The sequence below is a fragment of the Moschus berezovskii genome, chromosome 12 (genome assembly GCF_049115385.1).
Source record: "Moschus berezovskii isolate FMDL1 chromosome 12, NW_MosBer_1.0, whole genome shotgun sequence".
NCBI classification, from domain to species: domain Eukaryota; kingdom Metazoa; phylum Chordata; class Mammalia; order Artiodactyla; family Moschidae; genus Moschus; species Moschus berezovskii.
Genome location: NC_142471.1, coordinates 61,650,129 through 61,666,524, shown reverse-complemented (window position 1 = coordinate 61,666,524; position 16,396 = coordinate 61,650,129). Strand labels below are relative to the sequence as shown.

The following is a 16,396-nucleotide window of genomic DNA, read 5'->3' as shown; positions in this document are numbered from 1 at the left end:
ATACTTAGGCCACCTGATGGGAAGAAATGACTCATTTGAAAAGACCCCGATGCTGGGAAAGATTGAAGGTGGGAGGAGAAGGAGACAACAGAGGATGAGATGGTTGGAGAGCGTCACCAACTCAATGGACATGAGTTTGAGTAAGTTCCAGGAGTTGGTGATGGACAGGGAAGCCTGATGTGCTGCAGTGCATGGGGTCGCAAAGAGTAGGACACGACTGAGCGACTGAACTGAACTGAAACTCATTCACTCCTGAATACATAACTGTTTAATTGAAAGAAGCTAAAATTACCTTAAAAATGAATGACCCAGTTACTTTATAAGCCTTATAAATTTTTAGCTTAAAAAAACTTTATGATTCAGTTCAGTTCAGTTCGAGTATTGCAAAAGATTAACACCAACTTAATCAATATTTTAATGTCTAAGTTATATATACCTAATACTGTGAAGCTAAAGTTCTCAACAAAACTGCAAATAAAACATAGCCACCAGTACTTCATCATCTTACCTGTATACAAACTGATTCTTAAGACTTTAAACCAATACAATCCTTTTCTAAGCTTAATTTAATTCTCAATACTTCCCTTAAATTCTATTTTTTAATTGAAAAAAAAGTTGTTAAAATGACATGTTCATTATAGGGTATTTGTGAAAATCAATTTTATAAACCATATATGATCATGTTACTCAAAGTTGGCATCACTTTTTTTTTTTGCTATGTTTCCTTAGCCAGATTTATTTTAACACAATGGGCTACATTTCTACAGTTACGATTCACTACTTGCCATATTTTAAGAAATCAAATAAACACAATTCAATTAGGTATAGGTTTTTCAATACTTTCATAAAGGCAGAAGGGAGAAGCATATAAATTAATTTGTTAAAGACAGTCTTTGAAAAGCATATTTTACAATACATTATCTCATGAATTCATCAATTTCTCACCACGAGAAATTAAGAAAAGCCTAACTGATTAATTCCAGAGTTTGCATATTTTCACAACTAATCACAGTGCTTTTATTGTACAAAACATGTGTATTATTTATATTATTATACTAGAATCCCTAAAAGTCTTTTTGTGGTGCCTCTATCTGGCATTATCATTCAGACCATTTTTAATATTATCAATTATTTTACTCTATGTGATACTATCCCTATTTTATCTAATTTTTTTAGTTCATCAAAACTACACTACATTTTATTCCTATCTACATTTTACTCCTATGCTTCAAGGTTTCAAGAAACTTAAAAAAATAAAAACAATGAGAATCTTACCTCTGTTTTTTTCAAGTTTTTAAATAAAAAAATTCAAAATGACTGGTTTGGGTAGACAGATAGGAAAAGAAATTTCTATCCTTCCCATAATATTTATGTTTCTTTGAATAAAGAGGAAACTTGTCCACAACTAGACTATTTTATTTTTCCTTGTATATGCGTATTCATCTACTGCTACCTAGACCCAGAAGTTTTTGAAGTTATTATCCACAGTTTAAGATATTTGGATGCCAAGATTATTATTGATAGTTGTAAAGTAAAGGAAAACACACAAATTTTATATACATAATATGAAATACAGTAACTTATTAAATTGCATCAGGTTTTAGAGGGTGTGGGGAATGAAGTATGCTCTTAAAATGATATATATGGTAGTGCCTTTTAAATGACCAATCTATTAATCTGTTTTATAACTCTGAAGATGGCTATTAACATGTATGGGAGTAACTGAATATAGAATACAAACCAGGAGTGATATTTAGTTCATTTCCTACAGCTAGACTCCAAACTTTCCCACGAACACTAGGGGGCAATCCCTGCCACCACAATTCTCGAACTCTTCTCGTACTACGCCTAGAATTGAAGGGGGAGAAAAAAGGAGAAAGTTACTTTTTATACCAAAAATACTAGTCCCATGTTGGTTTACCTAGTCTATAGCCAAATGGCTGAATGATTTTTTAGAACATAGAGACTTAAGTATGTGATGCATTCTTTCCTTGGGTTCATGCATGTAGGCAAAAAATGCCTAAAAAATATACAGTAATTTAAAGGGAACTGTCTTCCATAACTGCCACTTACACTAAGGGTACAATGAGAGAATAAGAAATATAGGAAAATTATAAAAAAACATAATAAAAAGAATATAAAAATGCATTGTCAATTCAGTACCAAAAACAAAAGCACAAAGTATTTACTATGGGTAAAGCCTTAGTCTTTGGGAGGCAGCAAAGTCTACTGAAAGAAGTGTGGGCTTTAAAATCAGATAGACTTGAGTTCAAATCTGTTTAACCATTCATTAATTGTACAACCTTGGGCAAATCACTTAACCTCTCTGACTTTGAGAATCCCTATAAGATAAAAGGGAATAAAGATTGTGAGAATCAAATGTGATTACTTATGTAAAGAGCCTAATATATGTCAGATTATGCCAATATTCAATACATTCCCAAAGCACATCCTATACTTGGCATTGCAGAAGTCATCTCCCACCAGTCTAGAGGAAAAATAATGCATGTATAAAAGCATTATCAAAAAATAAAAGGCAAAGTAACACACGAAGTGTATTAGTCTCAGAGTATAATGGGACATTACAGAAGGGAAAGATCATATATAACATATTATCTTGATTATGAGAAGCGTATTAAAATCACTTTAATATTTACCATTTAATAAATGCATATTACAGTGAATGTATATGTTTAATATTTTCTTTGCCAAAAATCCTGCTATTACATCAACAGTACATCTAGCAATATAGACAATACATTAGAATTAAGAAAATATGGTAACAGGAAATTAGAAATTTCATGGATCAACAAGTATTCAGATGTGATTCAAATGATAGATAAAATTCTGCTATGCAGAGGGTGGTCAGTAAGGGAACCAGGCATTAGACATTGAGGGATTTACAAAAGCAAAGAACAGAGATAAACATGAAAATTTTTAAACACTGGTTAACAGTATAATTTAGCCAAAACATAAGATACATGCTAGAAGTTATCAAAATATAAAATTGGAAACATGAGATCTTTGGAGACAGACTGAAATTCAGGAAAAGTCTGCTTACTTACATTACTTCCCAATTGGGTAGTATTTCATTGATCCAAATTACCATTGCACTTGCAATGCTTTCTTCCTGTTTAAACCGTTCTTTCATTATTTTTTTCCTTTTATGTGCTTCTTTAATTTCTGTTTTAAACAAGTAAAAATTATTTCAATATAAAACAGCCAGATCAAAATGCCCTTCTCTTTCTACCCAAGTCTACAAAAGAGACTTTTTTATAAAGAATATTCTGGTAAAAGGAAGACTGGAAATGAAGAAGGGAAGAAGGGGAAGAAAAGAAAAAGGAGGAAGAGGAACGGAGGGAAAGAGGGAAAAAGAGGAAAAAATGAACTTGATTAACATAATTTAAAAGTAGCTTCTTCTATTCTACAAAAATGGATGGAACAAAGCTCAGAAAAAATAATTTAAATAGACTACTATATCACACAGTCTGAAATGGCAACCCACTCCAGTACTCTTTCCTGGAAAATCCCATGGACAGAGAAGCCTGGTAGACTACAGTCCATGGGATCGCAAATAGTCAGACATGACTGAGCTGAAGACTTCACTTCACTTACACTTAATCAATGAAGTAAAATTTTTCATGAATTAACTATGTAAAAATAAACAACTGTGAACAACTAACCAACACCATTTTTTCATACAACGGGTTTATGAATTTCTTCACATAAAACCATATGACAGGGACTTCCCTGGTTGTCCAGTGGTTAAGACTCTGAACTTCCAATGCACAAGGTGTGGGTTTGACCCCCACTTGGGGAACTGAGATTTCACATGCCATGTGGCACAAAAAACAAAAACCCACATGACGCTGAGAAATGATATTGCCATGGCACTATTACAGTGACCCTTTCTTTTACTATGATGTTTCAGTTTACTAATTACATGGAAATTTTAAAATCCTCCTAACACACACACATACACCTAACACCACTCTGATGATCAGGAATCACAATTTTGGAATAAGAGATGCCCCCCAAATAGAGAAGTACATACACAGAGAATGAATAAATTTTAGAACCAATGAGACTTCAGAGATTAGCTGGCTAAACTGTTTTCTAATTGTGTTTCACATATGAGTCACAAACCATCTTAAGGGGGCAAGTAAATAGCTCCACATTCTTTTATTTATGTATTCAGATTCTAAGAGTTGACTAAAGGGCATAAAAAGCCCAGACATAGTCAACTGCCCCCTCCTCCACCCTTCTTCCCCAACCCACACAAACATTTCACAGATGAGGAAAATTAAGATTTATTTAGAGTATCACATCCAGGAAGCATAAAACAAGATTAAAGCTTTGACCTTCTGACTTCCCAATTCAATGTTACCTTTATCATATCATATTGTTAGGTTCATATAATTTATCAATAATCATCTTAAATATTAATCAAATAGGAATGTCAATGTTAAGTAAAAGTCAACTAAAATTTGTTGGGTATGCTAGAAATATTTCAAATTGTATAGTAAAATAAACTTAACCAATGTTTACATAATTATGCCTTCTAAAAAGATTGTGCCACAAAGCAGAAGTGTATATTATAATAATATTTGATTCACTTACGTCAAAGTTTTAAAAAATATCAGTTGTTAATAAAGCTTATGCCAAAAAATATAGATAACTGTTTAACATTTTCTAAAAATGTACCCTGATCTAACAATACTTAGGTAAGTAAGTATTGCTAAGTCATCCTTATATTTTATTTTTGGTTGGAAGAGAGAATGAATAAATGTGTGAATTTATACACATAAGCCTTTCTCCTCATACTAGTTTTGTAAAAGTATTTAAAAAACTATGATTCTTGTATGACATTTTATTTCTCTTTAAGAACAAATTTAGTCAGCATCATCTTAAAGACTGACTTGGTCAATTTCACCATTTGCCATCCTGTTGAAATGAATTTAGTAGGAAATGAGTTTCCTACTAACATTAATTAATAAAATATGTCACCTGGAGTTAAATTTTATACCTCGTTTTTTAGCCTCAGCCACCATCTCATCATATTCTTGTCGGTGACGTAAAGCCTCTTCCACAGATTTGGCAGGAAGATTTCTGAGGAAAAACAAAATTTAAGCCAATTTTTAAAAGACTAACTTAAGTTTACTGACCTCCTTTCTTTTTATAGCCAGTAACAAAAGAATTTCTAACCTAATTTTCACATTTCATACAATAAGAAAGTATAAGGTTGAAAAGAACTCTGCATTTTAGAAAAGAATCAGAATACAGGTTGCTAATATTTGTTATATATATCAAATATCATATATATTTGTTTATATGTCATTTAAACATGTTTGATTTTAGCCAATAATTCTAGCTTATTTGTTAAACTCACTATAGTTTATTTTTTAGTCAACTTTTTTGAGGTGTAATTTCACACAACAAAATAGACATACATATTTTAAGAGTACTGTTTGATGAGTTTTGACAAATGTATATATCTGTGCAAGAAACGCATCAATCAAGATATAGAATGTTCGCATTAATCCACAGTTTTTGACCACTTTACGCTTAATACTCACCAAACCCCTACCTTAAGCAATCAAATATCTGATCCTATCACTGTAGATTAATTAGTATCTAATAAATAATTTCGTATAGATTCTTTTGTGCCTGGCTTCTTTTGCTCAGCGTATTTTTGATATTCATCCACTTCGTCCTGTGTATTAGTAATGATTTCTTTTAATTGGTGAGTAATGTTCCATTTACCCATGTGGATGGACATTTAGATTGTTTCCAGTTAGGGGCTACTATGAATAAAAGCTACTATAAATATTCAAGTGTGGCTATCTGCATTCATTTATCTTGGTAAATAAGTAAAAGTATTTATATGCTTTCCACTTATATTAGAGATTTAACATAACATTCTAAATAAAATTTTGATAATCAGTTACTCACTTGCATATATTTTGGTTTATAAAATCAATGGCTTCACAGAGGCATGATTTAGATATATGACTATGCAAAATGAAATACATTTGAATATTACCACATATCCAAATATGTCATAATAATGTACAGTTTTTAGAACCAGTTTTTTAAATGTTTTTCAACAGGCTAGGTGGGGAAGGGTATGTGACAAACTTTCAAATTATATATTCTATTTCTTGCCATCTCAGGTTAAGATTCCTTAGGTACGTTGTAGCAGGAAGGAATAAAGGTTAAGATTTCTGCTTCAGGCCATAATGGAATAAGAGGATCAGGTTTACCTTCTTGCCTTAATTAATCAGAAAAACAAATAAAATACATTAAACTACAGTTTAAGACGCTGGAACTTAGGCAGCACAAGACCATGCTCCTTATGAAAAAGGAAACAAGGTAACCCTGCAGATGCCTGACCTTACTCCCTGGAGTTTCCAGGTCTCAGTGCTGGGAGGAAGTGCCAAAACAGGGCCCACCAGTCTTGCTGAGTGAGAAAACAAGAGTTTGAGATAGAATTTGAGTAACTGTGTACCAGAGAGAAGGCAGCTGCAGAGGCTTTGGCTAAACACTGAACTATGTATGTGAGTGATTAAACTATAGTGGCCAGAGAAAGAAACACCAGAAAGAAATGGGTAGAACATTCTCAAAATCACCCTGGACTGGGTCATCAAAGTAGAAAGTGAAAGAAAGAAAGTGAAGTCACTCAGTCGTGTCCGACTCTTTGCTACGCTGTGAACTGTAGCCTACCAGGCTCCTCCGTCTGTGGGATTCTCCAGGCAAGAGTACCAGAGTGGGTTACCATTTCCTTCCCCAGGGATCTTCCCAACCCAGGGATCGAACCCAGGTTTCCCGCATTGGAGGCAGACGCTTTAACCTCTGAGCCACCAGGGAAAATCTCCTAATAGGGTATTCCATATCACACCAAAACATATTTATTTAAAGGAATACAAAGAACTCCAATACCCAACCATGTAAAAACACAGTATCTGGTATCCAATAAAAATTATCAGGGATGTAAACAATCAGGAAAATAAAAGCCATAATGAGAAGAAAAATCAATCAGCAGAAATAGTGCAAAAATGTCAGATAACAAGATTAGAACTCAAGGACGATAAACCTGTTACAAATATACTCAAGAAGAAGAAAGGAACGTGATAAGAGAAATCCAAGATCCAAATCCAGTGTCTACAGATGAAAATTACTAGAATGATAAATTCAAAAGATAGAACTGACAGCAAATTATATACTACAGAAGAAAAAGTAAGTGAACTTTAAGATATAACAATATAAAACTGTACAGAGAGAGAAGAAACCCCGCCCCCTCAAAAAAATAAATGAGCTATGGGACATGGAAACATATCAAGTAACATATGTTTAATGTACACCTCAGAAGAAAGCAGGGAGGGCAGAACAAAAAGCTGTTGAAGAAATAAAGACTAAAATTTTACCAAAATCAACAGAAAACTATAAATGCAGAGACACATTAAGCTCAATGAACCCCAAACAGATAGAACATGAAGAAAACTACACCAAAGCATACCATAACCCAATTCATGAAAATCACACAGAACAAAGTCTTTTTAAAAAGCATTCAGAAGTAAAAGAATTCACTGAAGTTTGAAAAAGTCAACAGACTTGAAAGAAAGGAAAAAGCCTGATCCTTAAAGGATGAGGCAGGTAACAAGTAGAAACAGAATAACTGCATTCCAAATGAGGGTAATAATGAGAAGACATGGCTTAAAAGAAAAGTTTAATTATAAAAGAGTAAAAAGTGCAAAGAAATATTTACCCAAAACACTGTTTAGAACAAAACTTTTTGCATTGTATTTTTATAAACTTCTTCTGGAAGGCAGTTACCATTCTTGGTTAAAAGCTTAATCTATTTTGGATGAATTTTAAAAAGTTTAAGAAAGGTCTGGGAATTTGGCTATTACCTACCTAGCTGTCAGTCAGTCAATCTAAAGATCTTTAGTCAGAATTCTTTACCTAGCCAGGTATTCTTTCATTGCTTATCTAAGCACTCTCTGAATTGGCCTTATTCATTCACCTGCAGCAAGACTGAAATATTAATAAAACTCTGACATGTTCTCATAACTAAAAACTTTTTTTACTACTAATGAACAATGAATATAGACATACTTACCAAATCCTAAAAAAAAAAAAAAAAGAGTACTGGGATCACAATTGTTTAGTATGAAGAAATGTAAAGAGAATAAAAAAATAATGTACTTATGTTCAGTTTTTCTTTTCTCAGTATATCTAAAAACATGTTCAACCTCAACCTGTTTGTCTCCAGATTATTTTATTACACTCATCATGATAATGGGTGGAAAAAGCTGCAGACTAGGAACATGACTTTAAAGACAGAGGAGGGTGGGAGGGGGGTGGGCAAATAAGTGAAGGGGATTCAGTTCAGTTTAGTCGCTGACTCGTGTCCAGCTCTTTCCTACCCACCATGAATTGCAGCATGCCAGGCCTCCCTATCCATCACCAACTCCCGGAGTTTACTCAAACTCATGTCCATCAAGTCGGTGATGTCATCCAGCCATCTCATCCTCTGTCGACCCCTTCTCCTCCTGCACCCAATCCCTCCCAGTATCAGGTTCTTTTCCAATGAGTCAACTCTTTGCATGAGGTGACCAAAGTACTGGAGTTTCAGCTTCAGCATCAGTCCTTCCAATGAACACCCAGGACTGATCTCCTTTAGGATGGACTGGCTGGATCTCCTGGCAGTCCAAGGGACTCCCAAGAGTCTTCTCCAACACCACAGTTCAAAAGCATCAATTTTTTGGCGCTTAGCTTTCTTTAAATTCCAACTCTCACATCCATACATGACCACTGGAAAAACCATACCCTTGACCAGACGGACCTTTCTTGGCAAAGTCATGTTTCTGCTTTTTAATATGCTATCTCAGTTCAGTTCAGTCACTCAGTCGTGTCCGACTCTTTGCGACCCCATGAATCACAGCACGCCAGGCCTCCCTGTCCATCACCAACTCCTAGAGTTCACTCAAACTCATGTCCATCGAGTCGGTGATGCCATCCAGCCATCTCATTCTCTGTCGTCCCCATCTCCTCCCACCCCCAATCCTGCCCAGCATCAGACTCTTTTCCAGTGAGTCAACTCGTCGCATGAGGTGACCAAAGTATTGGAGTTTCAGCTTTAGCATCAGTCCTGCCAATGAACACCCAGGAATGATCTCCTTTAGAATGGACTGGTTGGATCTCCTTGCAGTCCAAGGGACTCTCAAGAGTCTTCTCCAGCACCACAGTTCAAAAGCATCAATTCTTCGGCGATCAGCTTTCTTCACAGTCCAACTCTCACCTCCATACATGACCACGGGAAAAACCATAGCCTTGACTAGACGGACCTTGGTTGGCAAAGCAATGTCTCTGCTTTTTAATACACTATCTATGTTGGTCATAACTTTCCTTCCAAGGAGTAAGCGTCTTTTAATTTCCTGGCTGTAATCAGCATCTGCAGTGATTTTGGAGCCCCAAAAAGTAAAGTCTGACACTGTTTCCACTGTTTCCCCATCTCTTTCCCATGAAGTGATGGGACCGGATGACATGATCTTCGTTTTCTGAATGTTGAGCTTTAACCCAACTTTTTCACACTCTTCTTTCACTTTCATCAAGAGGCGCTTTAGTTCTTCTTCACTTTCTGCCACAAGGGTGGTGTCATCTGCATTTCTGAGATTATAGATATTTCTTCCGGCAATCTTGATTCCAGCTTGTGCTTCTTCCAGCCCAGCATTTCTCATGATGTACTCTGCATATAAGTTAAGTGACAATAGGCAGCCTTGATGTACTCCTTTTCCTATTTGAAACCAGTCTGTTGTTCCATGTCCAGTTCTAACAGTTGCTTCCTGACCTGCATACAGGTTTCTCAAGAGGCAGGTCAGGTGGTCTGGTATTCCCATCTCTTTCAGTATTTTCCACAGTTTATTGTGATCCACACAGTCAAAGGCTTTGGCATAGTCAATAAAGCAGAAATAGATGCTTTTCTGGAACTCTCTTGCTTTCTCCATGATCCAGCAGATGCTGGCAATTTGATCTCTGGTTCCTCTGCTTTTTCTAAAACCAGCTTGAACATATCTGGAAGTTCATGGTTCATGCATTGCTGAAGCCTGGCTTGGAGAATTTTGAGCATTACTTTACTAGTGTGTGTGAGATGAGTACAATTGTTCGGTAGTTTGAGCATTCTTTGGCATTGCCTTTCTTTGGGATTGGAATGAAAACTGACCTTTTCCAGTTCTGTGGCCATTGCTGAGTTTTCCAAATTTGCAGGCATATTGAGTGCAGCACTTTCACGGCATCATCTTTCAGGATTTGAAACAGCTCAATTAGCTTTGTTCGTAGTGATGCTTTCTTAAGGCCCACTTGATTTCACATTCCAGGATGTCTGGCTCTAGGTGAATGATCGCACCATCGTGATTATCTTGGTCTTGAAGATCTTTTTTGTATAATTCTTCTGTGTATTCTTGCCACCTCTTCTTAATATCTTCTGCTTCTTTTAAGTCCATACCATTTCTGTCCTTTATTGTGCCCATCTTTCCATGAAATGTTCCCTTGGTATCTCTAATTTTCTTGAAGAGATCTCTAGTCTTTCCTATTCTGTTGTTTTCCTCTATTTTTTTTGCACTGATCACTGAGGAAGGCTTTCTTAGCTCTCCTTGCTATTCTTTGGAACTCCGCATTAAGATGCTTATATCTTTCCTTTTCTCCTTTGCTTTTTGCTTCACTTCTTTTCACAGCTATTTGTAAGGCCTCCTCAGACAGCCATTTTGCTTTTTTGCATTTCTTTTCCGTGGGGATGGTCATGATCCCTGTCTCCTGTACAATGTCACGAACTTCCGTCCATAGTTCATCAGGCCGTCTATCAGATCTAGTCCCTTAAATCTATTTCTCACTTCCACTGTATAATCATAAGGGATTTGATTTAGGTCATAGCTGAATGGTCTAGTGGTCTTCCCTACTTTCTTCAATTTAAGTCTGAATGTGGCAATAAAGAGTACATGATCTGAGCCACAGTCAGCTCCCGGTCTTGTTTTTGCTGACTGTATAGTACTCCTCCATCTTTGGCCGCAAATAATATAATCAATCTGATTTTGGTGTTGACCATCTAGTGATGTCCATGTGTAGAATCTTCTCTTGTGTTTTTGGAAGAGGGTGTTTACTATGACCGGTGCGTTCTCTAGGCAAACTAGCCTTTGCCCTGCTTCATTCCATTCTCTAAGACTAAATTTGCCTGTTAATCCAGGTGTTCCTTGACTTCCTATGTTTGCATTCTAGTCCCCTATAATGAAAAGGCCATCTTTTTTTTTAGTTCTAAAAGGTCTAGCACAGCGGCTGCCACCAACCGCGCAGAAGCGCGGACGAGAGGAGCTATCCCATGTCCAAGGTCAGGGGCAGCGACGGAGAGCTCCAGGCTGCAACCGCCCAAGAGCGGCCAAGAGGAGCTATCCCATGTCCGAGGTCAGGGGCGGCTGCCAAGAGGAGGTACCTCACGTCCAAGGTCAGGGGCAGCTGCCGAGAGGAGCTACCCCACGTCCAAGGAGCTGTGGAGGGGGCCAGGAGGGCAAGAGGAGCTACTCCACGTTCAAGGTCAGGAGGGGCAACCTTGTCCAAGATAAGGAGCAGCGGCTGCGCTTTGCTGGAGCAGCAGTGAAGAGATACCCCACGTCCAAGGTAAGAGAAACCCAAGTGAGAAGGTAGGTGTTGCAAGAGGGCATCAGAGAGCAGACACACTGAAACCATAATCACAGAAAACTAGCCAATCTGATCAGACGGACCACAGCCTTATCTAACTCAATAAAACCAAGCCATGCCGGGTGGGGCCACCAAAGACGGACGGGTCATGATGGAGAGCTCTGACAGAATGTGGTCCACTAGAGAAGGAATGGCAAACCACTTCAGTATTCTTGCCCTGAGAACCCCATGAACAGTATGAAAAGGCAAAATGGTAGGATACTGAAAGAGGAACTCCCCACGTCAGTAAGTGCTCAATATGCTACTGGAGATCAGTGGAGAAATAACTTCAGAAAGAATGAAGGGATGGAGACAAAGCAAAAACAATACCCAGTTGTGGATGTGACTGGTGATAGAAGCAAGGTCCAATGCTGTAAAAAGCAATATTGCATAGAAACCTGGAATGTCAGGTCCATGAATCAAGGCAAATTGGAAGCGGTCAAACAGGAGATGGCAAGAGTGAACACTGACATTCTAGGAATCAGCAAACTAAAATGGACCAGAATGGGTGAATTTAACTCAGATGACCATTATATCCACTACTGTGGGCAGGAATCCCTTAGAAGAAATTCAGTAGCCATCATGGTCAACAAAAGAGTCCGAAATGCAGTACTTGGATGCAATCTCAAAAACAACAGAATGATCTCTGTTCATTTCCAAGGCAAACCATTCAATATCACGGTAATCCAAGCCCATGCCCCAACCAATAACACTGAAGAAGCTCAAGGTTCTATGAAGACCTCCAAGACCTTTTAGAACTAACACCCAAAAAAGATGTCCTTTTCATTATAGGGGCCTGGAATGCAAAAGTAGGAAGTCAAGAAACACCTGGAATAACAGGCAAATTTGGCCTTGGAGTAAGGAATGAAGCAGGGCAAAGGCTAATAAGAGTTTTGCCAAGAGAACGCACTGGTCATAGCAAACACCCTCTTCCAACAACACAAGAGAAGACTCTACACATGGACATCACCAGATGGTCAACACTGAAGTCAGATTGAAGGGGATTAAGAAGCACAAATCTCTGGAGAAGGAAATGGCAACCCACTCCAGTATTCTTGCCTGAAAAAGTCCATGGACAGAGAAGCCTAGCGGGCTGTAGTCCATGGGGTTACATGACTCAGCACACATGCATGAGGGTGGAGGGAGATGGGTTGGTAGCAATAAACTGGTAGACCTTTAAAAAAAAAAAGAGAAGTACAAATCTCTAGTTATATAATAAATAATTCACAGGGATATAAGATATAAGAAATATGTCAATAATACTGCAATAACTTTGTATCAGGATGGATGGATGGTTATTGTGATCCAGATCATTTCATAACATATATAAAAGTGTCCAATCATTATGCAGTACACCTGAAATATAACACTGTACATCAACTATATTTCAATTAAAAAAAAGATAAGGCAGAGGAAGGCTGACACAGTAACAGATATATTATGTTATATATATTTTATGTTTCATACACTGGCTCATAAAGACTTACAGAAAATATGCATAAATCTTGGAGATCAACAATTCTTCCTTATTTATGTTAGGATTCATCAGTGGGATTAAAAAGAACTTTTTAAAACCAATTTCTTTAATTTCTTGATATCTTTTAAGTGAAATACTAATAAGAAAAATTAAATTTAGGTTTAAAATACAAACAGTGTGCCTGATGAGAAATACTTACGATGGTCGATCCTCAAGAATCAGGGCAGTGGTAGAAAGTGGCTCAAATTCAAAATTCTTTCGTCTTGAAGACTGAGGTGGTGGTTTACAGGCTCTCCCTGTCCGTGCTTCATATTCCTAGGGTAGATAAAAATATACTTATGCAGCGACTTTTCCAATTAAATCTTTATAATTTAAGATATTATGCTATAATAAGGAATACATACAATTCATACATTAAATTGTTAAAAATATCAGATAGGCAAAAAAGTTACCTTTTTGCCCTGAAGCAATCTAAACTATTAATTTATGTAATATATAAAGTATGAAAGTATGTTAAAAGAGGGGAAGGTACAAATGTACTAGATTAATTAGGTAAGGTTTAGGAAGATATTCTTGTTTGCATTCTATGATATCAGTTTCCAGTTTCCAAGTCTATGATATCACTTCCATTATTCAAAGTCCAGCTTTGAATAATCTACATCAGATAAGCCTACTTTCTAAACTTTCAGCCAGATCAATGATAAAAATATTGACACAAGAAACAGATAATCCTGTTTAAATGCTCTGAAGATCTCTCTCAAGTGTGACATTGAACCTCTAATCATACTGGTTTTGGATTTCAACCTACTCAGAATCTAACTACTATAAATCTACCTACTTATTTTAAACTGAAACAACAATTCACCAACGTATCTTATCCAAAAAAAGGCCATAGACTCAAATATTTCACTAAAATTAAAAAAAACTGTTACTATGGTATTTTCTCATTCAACTGAATTGATAATTCTCTTAAAAGAAATGAAGTTGTTTTAACATGATATGTTTTTGTTGGACATATTTAAATTTCTACATTTGAGCATTTTTCATAAATGTTCACAAGCTTCTGCTGAAATTTCTAGAAAGTTGCAGATCAATACCAAGATTGTGACATAATTTCTAGAACCCACATTATTCCCTTTCTAAAACAAAAAGAAATCAAGCTAGTATTTGATCATCTCCAGATAACAAATATATTTTTCATGTTATTATCAATGATTACTCATGAGTACATCTTCAAGTTCACTGGCAGATAGAGACATTAACTCAAATGAAGAAAATTAAATGCACTTAAAGTGATCAAGTGTTTCTCTTATTAACTAGCTGTTTTCCTACCATGGCATATAATTCTTTTAAATTACTATTTTTTCTAACTCAAAGACTGATTCTCACTACTGAATCTGATGGTTGCAAAATACAAACAACGGTTCCATCCCTCTTAAAAATCTGATAATCTTGTTGAAGCTTCATCTTATTTGATATTACTTTAAAAAACAATTTACAATGTCAATCATTTTCTATAAACTTTAAGCTTTACTTTTGGTTTCTGCCACTGTTTACAATGGTTTGTACTATTCTTTTTTTAACATTTTTTTTAATGTGCACCATTTTATTGAATTCATTACAATATTGTTTCTGTTTTATGTTTGGGTTTTTTGGCCACTAGGCACATGGTATCTTATCTCCCAGACCAGGGATTGAACCTGCACCCCCTGCCTTATAAGGCGAAGTCTTAGCCACTGGATTGCCAGGGAAGTCCCTATACTATTCTTTTATAACTTTCTTTAGTTCTACATCTCCTCTTCCTTCTACTAAATCTAAGCTGTTAGTCTGAGAGTTCCTTTGCATGACTGCATTGGATTTTTAGAGACTTCTTTCTCAAATTATTTAGAACTTTGTTTATTTTTAGTAACTCCCATCAAAAGAACTGTACAGCCTTTCAGTGTCAAAAACAGTAGAGTCACTCATTTCTTTTTTGTTTTAAAATTTTTCTAATATCTAGGATATACATGTTATTATGATCAATATTTCTTTTCTTCATTACAAACTCAAGTGTAATCTCCTTTTCTGCTAATGGTTTGCTTATTAAAAATCATAGATGCTAAACACATATGAGGTTTGTTATCATTTACATGGCACTTTGTTTTCCTATAATGTGACCTGGACTCACTGCCAGACAGAATGCAGTGAATACTACCCAATAAAGCATGTTCCATGCAAACAAATGCCAGTACACAGAGAGCAAAATAAAACTCCTAAGTCAACACATTAAAAATAACAACTAGCATTTACTGACACTGACCACGTACCACACAATGTTTAAAACACTTAATACATTTAATTCTTGAAACAAACTTGTGAGGCACCTAACTTACAGTAGAGGAAACTGAGGCACAAAGATGATATTAGCAGACAGTCAATTAGCTATCTATAATAATTCAAAATGATGAGATAGATGAAATCATTCAGTGAGAGGCTACCAGAGAACTTTAAAATGGGAGGCTCAAGCTAACAATACCTCAATCACCGATCCATTTACACATTATTTTAAAAGACCACCAGATAGTATGTGTTTCGTGATGCAATGTGAAGTACATATCATCATTCTTGAAGTATTTTTGCCAAAAGATAAAGCAAACAAATATGACTAAGTCCCTAGAATTGTATTCTCCAATATGGTAGTCAAAAGACATGATAACCAAGTAAGTCATATTATGGTCAAATATACACAGAAAAACATCAAGGAATTTGAACAATTAGGTTTCCCTCTGGAGGGTTGGACTAGAAGGGCACTTGTCTTACTTAGTGTTGTCTGACTTTTCTTACAAGAAATAAAGTAGCTTATTTATAAGAGAGGCCATTTTATATAAAGTCACTGTTGATCACTGACAAAGACTTTACTTAAGAGCTGGGATCAGAACCAAGGCAAAAATGATAGGAATTAATTAGACAGAAAGACTTGGAAAGAACAGGTGAGGGGGAACAAGCAAAAGTGTGGATTAGGGAACTATTAATCTCAATGAATATGAAAAAGGATGGAAAATAAAGTATAGACTAAATTATAGGGCCTTTCACTGTCAAAAATACTTGGAATTCATGCTGAGCAAAATGGAGAGCCACGAAAGACTGAACAAAGAGTGAAATCTTTTACTAAAAATTAACTAAGTACACGTTTAATATAAAAGGCAGCAGAAA

At 36.0% G+C, this 16,396-nt stretch overlaps 1 protein-coding gene across 5 annotated transcripts in view; it reads right to left on the bottom strand.

The window, feature by feature from the left end:
- The window catches only part of TBC1D12 (TBC1 domain family member 12), a 92,494-nt gene that overhangs the window by 12,211 nt on the left and 63,887 nt on the right, over positions 1-16,396 (bottom strand). For all 5 annotated transcript variants that reach the window (XM_055425043.2, XM_055425044.2, XM_088842146.1 and 2 more), the window contains 4 exons: positions 13,404-13,519; positions 5,027-5,109; positions 3,066-3,183; positions 1,742-1,848 (listed from right to left, as the gene is read on the bottom strand). In XM_055425043.2, the coding sequence (XP_055281018.2) occupies positions 1,742-1,848; positions 3,066-3,183; positions 5,027-5,109; positions 13,404-13,519 (424 nt within the window). The remainder of the gene's footprint in view (positions 1-1,741; positions 1,849-3,065; positions 3,184-5,026; positions 5,110-13,403; positions 13,520-16,396) is intronic.